Genomic DNA, 10,875 nt, shown 5'->3' on the forward strand with positions numbered 1-10,875 from the left:
CTCTTTTATCATTGACTTTAAAAATTACACCTTCAGGAATCGCCCACCTGTACTGAATTCCATTAGTTTGAAGAAATGAGATCAGTTCCTTGTAGCCTTTCCTCTTTTGACGGATTTCAAATGGGATATCCTTTAAAGTCTTTATGATTGTTGTGAAGCAAAAGTGCCTATGAAAGGTTAAGTGATGCAACAGTATGTTAGCCTTCTTCCTAGTGCAGCTGTTTTAAGTTGTTATTGTTAAGGTGCTGATTCTAAGGACAGGCAGACCTACCAATTAACTCTATTTGGAAAAACTGTTTGACCGTAAAGTGGGGGCTGCTGATATTTGAAAGGGAAAAAGAGTATATTTTGACACCTTATCTGGGGAGAAATTTTAGCCTAGGAGATTCTTGGAACTCCTGTATGCGGTTCATGTTTGCAGACCTTGACGTGAAGCCACATTCCTTGTTGTGACTTATGGCCTATGCTTCCTGAAAACTGCGCTATAGAACACAGGTAGTTTGAGTTAGTGTTTATTATTTTGTTGTACTCTCTGAAGTGTTTTGTTGCTGGATTTTGTATTCCTCTCTTTTGATCATTGTTTTAAATAAATACTTTCTTTTAAAACTTAAGTTGGCTCATGTGTGCTCCTCCTGTTAACCCACACGAAAGCCTAGCTATCTTGACATTGTATTCCCAATTTTCAGTGGATTTGCCGAAGTTGCTTTTAATACCGCATCTCTGGTCTGTCTTCTTGTGAATCTCACCACAATATCTCCAGGCAGGTTATTTCTTCTGATATAATTAGAGTATGCCCGATAGGCAACCTCCATGTCTTTTACTATTTCATCCGCTGATATACCTGTTACTGGAGCGATGATCTCTCCCAGAGTCTTCTTTAAATCTTCTTTTTCCATTTCAGGCATCCCCTGAAATCTGAGAGTCATGTTAGTTTTTCCATTTGAAGCTGTAATACACAAGTTTCCTGAAGTTTTTGTGCTGTTTCCACATCCATCACTCTTTTCTTCATCTTCTTATTTGCGATATCAGGCCATGGGGCTGGTGGTGGTCTCCAATGACATTTAAATACCTTCAGAGCTCACTTTTGGTCAGGCACCAAAGGTATTTAAATGCCTTTGGACCCTGCGCAAACCCTCCCCAAACTGCATGAAACTCTATGGAGGTTCATGGGCAGATCGTGGGAAATTTGTTCTCCCGAAACCCTGGTTCAGGATCCACAAACCGACCTGGTTCATGCTCAAATTAGGGTTTGTTTGTGAGTTTGTACCCATCCCTAGTGGTGATTAAAAATTGAATAAATAAATAAGTAATTTAAATGAGATTTTGGCATGCAAAAAGGAATTGCATACAACCAGCCTCTTGGTCAAACCTGGTTGCTACCTGTGCAAAGCAGCAGATCTGTGGCCTGTGCAGGTATTTTGCTTGCATGACAATGAAGCATGCAAAATGGCTATACATGGATAGCAGCCTTCATTAAATGGGAGATGAGTTCTGTCGCCTTTCCAGCATCATACTGAAATTAGGTCTTACCCTGGTGCTTTCTGCACTTTCCCATCCTGAGTGACTTTTGGTATTAAAACCAGGGTAGCAGAAGAATGTTGAAAACACTGAAATGCAGTGAGGTAAGGTGTGGCAACTTTCCCATTCCAACTGATGCTTGTTAAGGAAACAGACCCCCATATAGCTTGGGAAGGAGGAATAACCAATGTTGTTATGGATTCTCAATGCCTATTGTGTAAGGGAGACATTTAATTACTTCTAAAATAGGTATGTTTTTACCTATCTGTTCTTTGGTGGGGTCGATTCCTTGGGTGACAAGTGCTGCCCCATGAGAATTTCAGCCCAATTCAGAGGCATGCATCAGAAGTTATTCCTGGAAATGTAATATAAGCTCCTTTTCATATGGAGAAACTACTTTAAAATATTTGAGTTAATGCAGTGTTGTAGTGAGAGTATTGATTTAGAACCAAGGAAAGCCACATTTCAATTCCACTTAATAAAACTAAAAGTTCAGTGGTACAATATTTATTGGACTATGAGCTTTCATGAGACACAGGTCACTTCTTCGGGTAGATCACTGTGACCTTGGGTCAGTCACTATTTTCCAGTCTAACCTACCTCTTGGGGTCATCATGAAAATAAAGGAGGAGAAAGAGAGCCATATCCTTTATGAATACAAAATAAAATGTGGAAACCAGAACTCATAGGGGATTCGCTGGTATAAGAAATCCAATTTTTTTTATTGTGGAAGTCTTGAAACCAAGCTTAGCTGATGGTATTTTTTTCTGTTATGACAACTTCTGTTTCTTCATATTTATTTCCAGATTTCTCTCTCTCATAACAAGCCACAGCTGATGCACATTGTCCCCCCCTGTATTATTTTAACTGTTCTAATCAATTATTTACTACTAATTCATATTTCATTATTTAATAATGAATATCAGCTACTTGTTTATGAAGGCAAAAATGTGCTGTGTGATCATATATGTCAAGAGTTTAATTGGAACGAATGGTAATCAAACAATTTAAGAATATGTCCTAGTGGGACTCTCAGCTGATGTAGGCATAATCAGCTTTTCTAAAAAATAGTCAAAGAAACAAAGGAGAACACTGTAATAGTTTTTTCCACTTTGAAAACTTATCAAAAATGCCATTTGGCATCTGAAATCACTCCACCCTGGTGGAACATGGTCCTGAGGGACCTCCTATCATTCCACAGAGCCTGTAAAATGGAGCTACTCCCAGGGGTCGTTTTGTAGAAAAAGAGCTAGGGGAACTCATTAGCATAACTCATTAGCATATGCCACACCCCCTGACATCAGGGGCCCGGCGGTGGACCTGCAAGGCCGGCGGGAGTGCGAGGAAGCCCCGCCAAGGCCCTCCCTGGCCCCAGGCAGGCAGGGGTGGGGAGAGGCGGGGAGGAAGCAACTTACCCTCCCTCTTCTCCTGCCTCCTCCTGGCTGAATGAGGACCGGAAGCGGGGCGGCCAGAAGCAGGGGGCGGGGCTTCATCGTGTGCCCCACCCCCGCACCTCCTGTGGGAACTGTGTGATCCCCCGCGATCCCCCCCGAATTGACCTCTGGCTACTCCACCAGGCCTTTGGATGAGGTGGTGGAAATCCAATCAGTTGGTCTCCCTTGCCAAAGGTCTCCATCTGTATGTGACCCAGACTGAGAAGATTTTAGAGGCCCAGTAGCTCCAGCTTCTGAGATTACAGCACTTTAACTGATAGTGCTACCTATTTTAAATTATACTGTTTTTTTTAACTGTTTTAACTTGTTATGTATTGGGACTGATCCATTCCAGGTATGTCACACCAGAGACTGGCTGAACTTGGAGCACAAGAACAATAGCCTACCAGGACTCTGGAAGTAATCAATCAAGTAGTAATGTTATGTAAATAGCCTATCATTGGGAGTGGGGTGTGTTTGGGTGTGGCAATTGCATGCTATTTAACAGTGTTGTGGCTCTGGGGTCTTGTCTTGCTCTTGCTGAAATCACAAATAAAGTTGAGCTGATCACTAGACTTGAGCCTGCTCATCCATGGGACACACTATTTAACAGTGGCAACGAAGGTGGGATCCTGTTGAGCCAACCCAGAGCCCATCTGCTCCAGTGCCACGCACATTGCATCGCAACCGGGACCATGGCTGCTGCTCCAGGACATCTGCCGGAATTTGACCCCGCTCACCCAGAGCTTTGGGAGACCTGGATGGAGCAGCTCAAGTACTTCATACTGTTCCAGGACATCGAGGGTAAAGAGAAGAAGGCTCTCTTGCTCAGTTCCTGTGGGATCGCAACCTTGAGGCTAGTCCAGGGCCTCATCGCATCCACCACACTTGAGGTGACCACTTATGATGTCCTCATCAAGGCGCTCACCAACCACTTCACGCCTCAGCCAACCAAGATGGTGCGCCGCGTGGACTTCTACATGTGCTAGCAAAAGTCCAATGAGATGACCGCCAACTTCATGGCTGACCTTCTCAGACTGGCCATCACATGCAAGTTCCCAAGCCTTGACGATGCCCTCCTCGACCGGGTCGTGATGGGCATCCGAGAGGAGAAACTCCTCCAAAAGCTTATCGGCCAGCAGGAACCCTGGCAAAGGCACTACATTACCTGCAGCAAGACAGGCCACATCGCACATGCCTGCCGCTCCAAGGGAGCCTGGAGATGCACAGCCATGCACCAGGAATCAGTGGATCTGCACACCACTGCCGTCCACCAACATCAAGTATTGAATTTGCCCCGGCACATCCCTGATAAAATTAAAGTGACTGTGATTATAGAGGGGGTGCCTTGCAAGATGGAACTGGACATGGGATCCTCCATCTCTATCATCTCGGAAGAGACTCTCCAGAGGCTCTGTCCACAGGGGGGTCCCCACCTTAGACCCACTGGCTTCACCCTCCAGGACTTTCAAAAGAATGAGGTGGCCATTAAGGGGTGGGGCAAATTCTACATGAAATACAGGCAGTTTGAGGGACATTTGGACTTGGTGGTGGTGGAAGGGCAGCTCACCAGCTTGCTTGGACTGTCCTGGTTTGCACCCTTAGGGTTCAAAGTAATGGGGGTACACCAAATGCAGCCCTTGGACTTCAGTAATGTATGTGATGAGTTTCTGGCCGTCTTCAACGGGACCCTCGGCCGGTACACAGGCCCCCCTGTATCACTCCAACTCAGTCCCGAGGTTCAGCCCATCTGCCTCAAGGTCTGGAGAGTTCCATTTACGCACAAGTCCAAAATTGAGGTGGAGCTGGACCATTTGGTGGCACAGGGAATTTTAGAGCCAGTTCCCCACGCCACCTGGGAAACTTTCATCATAACCCCAATAAAGCCAAATGGGGATGTCCACATCTGCATGGACTACCAATGTATGATCAACAAGGCACTGAAGGACCATGCTTACCCGGTGCCTGTGGTCAGCCATGTCCTAGCGACATTGGTGGGGGCCAAGGTCTTTGGTAAAGTGGACTTGGCCCAAGCTTACCAACAACTCCTGGTGGATGAGCAGACTGTCAAAGTGCAGCCCATTGTCACACCCCAGGGCGCTTTCAGAGACAAGCGGTTGCAGTTTGGAGTGAGTGTGGCCCCAGGGATCTTTCAGAACGTAATTGACTCTCTTTTGAAAGGGATCCCTGGGGTCCAGGCATTCTTCGATGATGTACTGATAGCTGCCCCCACAGAAAAGGATTTCACCACCCGCCTACACACCGTGCTGCAGCAATTCGATTCCGCTGGGCTGAAGGTGAAGTGAGAGAAATGCCTCTTGGGAGGATCTTTCAGAATGTAATTGACTCTCTTTTGAAAGGGATCCCTGGGGTCCAGGCATTCTTCGATGATGTACTGATAGCTGCCCCCACAGAAAAGGATTTCACCACCCGCCTACACACCGTGCTGCAGCAATTCGATTCCGCTGGGCTGAAGGTGAAGTGAGAGAAATGCCTCTTGGGAGTCCCCCATGTAGAATTCCTGGGGTTCCTCGTGGATGCTGACGACATCCATCTGGCCCCTGACAAGGTTCGTGCCATCACGAATACACCTGCTTTCACATCCAAGACCGAGCTGCAGGCTTTCTTGGGCATTCTGAACTTTTACTACTGCTTTCTGTCTCATAAAGCTGCACTCATGGAGCCACTCCACTGCCTACTCGACAAGAAGGCCCCGTGGGTGTGGGGCTGGCGAAAGGCTGCCACTTTCCGGGCCATGAAGGAGCTACTCACCTCTAACGACATCCTTGCCCACTTCAACAAGACACTGCCAGTTGTCTTAGCATACGACGCTTCTCCCAATGGCGCTGGTGCAGTCCTGGGCCATCGGCTGCCAGACGGGAGAGAGGTACCGGTGGCCTATTACTCCAGGACCCTGTCGTCAGCTAAGCGGAACTAATCCCAGATGATCGACAAAGAGGCCCTTGCAATCGTGGCGGGAGTGAAAAAGTTCCACGATTACCTGTATGGCCGCCCCTTACTGCAACCGATCACAAGCCCCTTCTCAGTCTCCTCGCCTCCAACCACCAAGCGCCACAGATGCATGCTATTTAACAGAGCAGTGGCTCTGGGGTCTTGTCTTGCTCTTGCTGAAATCACAAATAAAGTTGAGCTGATCACTCGACTCGAGCCTGCTCATCCATCCATGGAACCCACTATTTAGCATAACTACTGAATTATTGTGTTTTAGCTATTGGATTATTGTATATTGTTGTTGTGATCCCCCCTGAGCCCACTTGTGGGGAGGGCGGAATAAAAGTCTAAACAAACAAAAAACAACCCCAAAAACTCTGAAGTCTGGTGGTCTTCATCAACATTTTAAAAATTGTTGGGCAGATCAATTAAGTAAGAAGCTCAGCAAGGTTAGTATGGTTTCCTGACATATGCAAAACCTTTGGGGTAAATGCTTACCATGCACACCAGGTTAGAATCCAGTCCTTCTAGACTTCAGATGGAAGGAAAGGAGGGAAAGGATCAGTGAATTATTGAATTCCCTCAGGGCATGCTTTTCCATATGGAAGAGTTATACAAGTGCTAGAGTAGGACTGTTCAGGAAGAAAGTCAGCTCTGTATGCAGCCTTGACTGAAAAGAAGATGATGATGGAAGTAAGGTTGCCGTTATCTCTTTAGGACATTAATAAATTGGGGGGAGTAAGCCCCCATCAAGAACCAGTGAAACACTCACTTTGGGATCAATTTTATTCCCCACCCAAAGCTCCTGTCTGAATTAATTTCAACTTATTTTCCCTCAACCAGATCTTTGTGGACTCCAAGCACTGATTCAGCACTTCTACTATCTCCCTGGATTTTGCTGGGAAAAACCAAAGTTGTGAACCACCAACATACTGATAACACCACATTTCAAATCTCTGAATGATCTCCCACAGTAACATCATGTATTTAAAAAGGCTGAGGGACCAGATGCACTCCTGCTATACCCCATATACAAGTGATCACAAGGTTTACTAATAATCCCACAACACCTCCAGGGACTTATCTACCAGGAAATGAATGGGGACAGTTTAACACTGCTCTAAAAAGTAAAAGTAAAGGTTTCTCTTGCTCAAAAGGTTTGTGATTTTAATGTTTTGTATAGACTGTTTTAGACGTGTTGTTTTATTGTTTTTATTGTTGTAAGCCGCCCTGAGCCGCTTCGGTGGGAGGGCGGGATAAAAATCAAATCAAATAAATAAATAAATAAATAAAAAGTCAGTCAAATCTAACTCTAGAATGCGGTGCTCATCTTCGTTTCCAAGCCAAAGAGCCAGCCAGTGTTCCCTCTAAGCTGTGGAGTCTTGTGAGCAAAAATTCTACTTTGTGAGCTACTGGCATTAAAGTTGTGAGCGAGTGATTTGGCTACTGCATAAATTAGTTTGTTCTGGAGCCATTCTTCCTGAGCTAAGATGAAAATGTGTGAGCTGGAGGCTAAAAAATTGTGAGCTAGCTCACACTAACTCAGCTTAGAGGGAACACTGGAGCCAGCGCTGTCCAAAGATGTTTCTGTGGTCATGTGACCCACACCCATTTCATTCACATCATAACACATCTGAAAACTTGGAGTCACCTGGCCACCACCTATTTCACAACTCCCACTGGATGCCACTGGTCATCATCCTTGCCAGGAGTATCACATGTTACACTGGTGTGACATAGAGGTGTAGGCACCTCATGGTAACTGCCTTGGAAGCACACATGAAGGACATCTATGAGACAATTGTTAGAAGGAAGACTTACCACACTCATGCAAAAAGATGTAACAACTGCTGCTAGCAGATGCCACAGCTTAAATGGATCACATCCTGAAGAATTTTGAATACTGCATACAAATGGCCTGTTTGGATCAATTCACAGGGACAAACTGATGGGACAACAATGTGGCTGGAGTGGATCTCTGCACAGGGGAGCAGCTTTGTAATATGCCAGGCATATACCTCAGTGCCTATTTATATTCCATCACAAAGCTGTGAAAGTCAGCTCAGGGAAAATGAAATGCCGGTTTAAGAAACAGGCTAGCTCCCTGGTATACCCAGGAGCTGCAGCTGATGAAGCGGAGGCTAAGATGGCTAGAGAGACAGTGACGGTATATACGCGACAAAGTTACAAGAACATCTTATAGGACACTTATGAAATCCTATGAGATGGCAGTCAAAGTCACAAAGAGAGAGTTCTACGCGGCCACGATTGCATCTGTAAGCTCACGCCTGGCCCAATTGTTTAGTACTATTCGGTCCTTGACAGTCTTGCCACAGGGCAGACCAAACGCTAGGGATTTGGACATTGGCTGTGAGGCTTCTGCGAGCTATTTTGCAGATAAGATCTTGTCACTTCACTGCGATCTCCCCGCCACACTTGAGACAGTGAGCGAACTCGAGGCTCCATGCACATCTTCTAGTCTGATTTTGGATTACAGATTGCTCTTGACAGTATGCCCAACCACGTACAGCCTTGACCCATGCCCCTCATGGCTAATTAAAGCTGGTTGTGAGGGGTTTTGAGGTACCCTCAGGGATATTATCAACAAGTCCCTCTCAGAGGGGCTGTTCCTGGGGGCACTCAAGGAAGCAATGGTCTGCCCTCTCCTGAAAAAACCAATCCCTGGATCCAGCTGAATTGGCAATCTACCGGCCGGTTTCCAATTTGCCCTATTTGGGCTAATTAATTGAGAGGGCGGTGGCATTACTATTACAGGGCTTTATGGATGACACTTCCATGCTAGACCCCTTCCAGTCCGGCTTCCACCTAGGCCATGGGACGGAGACGGCACTGGTCACCCTCACAGATGACCTCCAGAGGCATTTGGATTGGGGCAGGGCGGCAGTGCTGTTGTTGTTGGACCTGTTGGCAGCATTTGACATGGTCGACCTTCAGCTATTGACCCACTGCCTCGCCAACACTGGGATTCAGGGGCTTGCCTTGCAATGGCTCGTCTCCTTTCTCCAAGGTCGGGGACAAAGGTTGATCAGCTGTCCCAAAGGCACCCGCTGGTCTACAGGGTGCCCCAAGGGGTGGTGCTCTCCCCCATGTTATTTAACATCTACATGTGCCCCCTTGGCCAAATTGCCCAGAGGAACAGGCTACGGTGCCACCAATATGCGGCTGACACCCAGCTACATCTGTTGTTGGGCAGTCAGTCCAACTCTACCCCAGAAGATCTGGACCGAGCACTACAGGGCATGGCTGGTTGGCTTAGTCTGAGCTGATTGAAATTGAATCCGATGAAGATGGAGGTCCTGTGCCTGAGTCGGAGTGCATCAGGGGTGGGGATCCCACTACCGGCCTTTGATGGGGCGCCATTGGTGCCAGCAGCGAGGGTTAGGAGACTGGGTGTGCTCCTGGATGCCTCCTTAATGATGGAGGCCCAGGTAGCAGCCACTGCCAAGGCGGCCTTTTACCATCTTCGGCTGATCAAGCAGTTGGTTCCCTTCCCCAAACGCAATGATCTAGCAACAATGATCCACACAATGGTCACCTCGAGATTAGACTACTGCAATGTTGCAAAATGCGGTGGCCAGGCTGCTGATGGGTCTCCCTATGTGGGAGCACATCCAGCCTGTGCTAAAGGCACTGCACTGGCTGCCAATAGCATACCGGATTCGCTTCAAGGTGCTTTTTGTGACCTTTAAAGCCCTACATGGTCTGGGGCCTGCCTACCTGAGGGACTGACTTTCCCCGCATGTTCCTCAGAGAGCACTGAGGTTGGAGTCTCAAAATTGTCTGGGCCACCCTGGACTGAAATACGCCAGACTGGCCTCTATCAGGGCCAGGGCATTCTCAGTAGCGGCTCCACACTGGTGGAACAAGCTCTCGGAAGACATCAGGGCCCTGCAGGACCTTTTACAGTTCCACAGGGCCTGTAAAATGCAGCTCTTCCACCAGGCCTTCGATTAGAAGCCACTACTAATAACAACTAGGCCCTTTATATTAACTCCAACAGCCTGTGATATATTGGATACTGACTGTGGCCACACTTTTCTATCATTTTATTATGGCCTAGTGGGATGTTACCGCCACCAGCACTTCACCAGCACTTTTCTGTATTTGTGATCTGTTTACGTTTATGAGTTTTTATGACACTGTATTGAGTTCACACTTCTGTGTTTTAATGTATTTTAACCTTTTGATGCAAGCCCCCCTGAGCCTGCTTCAGCAGGGAGGGCGGGATACAAATCAGATTAAATAAATAAATAGTTCCAAGTGGAGGAGCTATGGGTGAGGGGTGTTTAACCTTTCTCCACTGGCTGTTTTTTCTTTCTTTCAAAATCACTCCCCCATTGAGCTGCTTCCCCCACCCCCAGCAGGGCTCTAGACATGACTTTACCTTTAAAAATATACCTCTGAAACTCCACAGAAATGCAGCTAAATAGGGAAAGGGCTAACTCCTCCCTCCCCCAGTCATTTCTCTGCTCAAAATCAAAACCTCCACAGACCGACTTTCATCTTATACACACATTTACTTGTAATGCAGAATCTGTTCCTTAGAGGCTTGGCTCCCAGGTATGTGACGGCTCCTGCACACTTGGCAATTCCGTGCTGCCGCTTGCCTCTGTCAGGCCTTCCTCTTCATCTTCATGCCACAACGAAAGCTCATATGGTTTTGTTGTCTTGCACAGCTTTGTCCACCGCCATTTCATTATTCGCCTGAAGCGTTCCTCTTCCAATTTTTGTTTTTCCTTAAGCTCTAGCTGCCGCAGCTGTTCTTCTAATTCAAGCCTGATCTGCAATTCCTTTTCCCACTATTGCAAAAAACAGAGATACTTCATTAGATATCTCAGTAACGGCAGGAACATCAGACTTAATAACTCAGCAGGATGTGGAGATAATTTAAAGACAGGAATTTAGAAAGTGGGCATCTGCATGATCAGTGATGGCTCATGCAAGTTCATTA

General features: G+C 46.7%; 1 protein-coding gene across 1 annotated transcript in view; it reads right to left on the reverse strand.

Moving 5' to 3' along the window:
- Nucleotides 1–10,465: 10,465 nt before the first annotated feature.
- The window catches only part of TMEM232 (transmembrane protein 232), a 191,072-nt gene continuing 190,662 nt past the window's right edge, over nucleotides 10,466–10,875 (reverse strand). Inside the window, exon 13 of the mRNA XM_015419320.1 lies at nucleotides 10,466–10,723. Within this exon, the coding sequence (XP_015274806.1) occupies nucleotides 10,466–10,723 (258 nt within the window). The remainder of the gene's footprint in view (nucleotides 10,724–10,875) is intronic.

Source organism: Gekko japonicus, unplaced genomic scaffold, assembly GCF_001447785.1.
Source record: "Gekko japonicus isolate JY-2015 unplaced genomic scaffold, Gekko_japonicus_V1.1 scaffold257, whole genome shotgun sequence".
Taxonomy (NCBI): Eukaryota; Metazoa; Chordata; class Lepidosauria; order Squamata; family Gekkonidae; genus Gekko; species Gekko japonicus.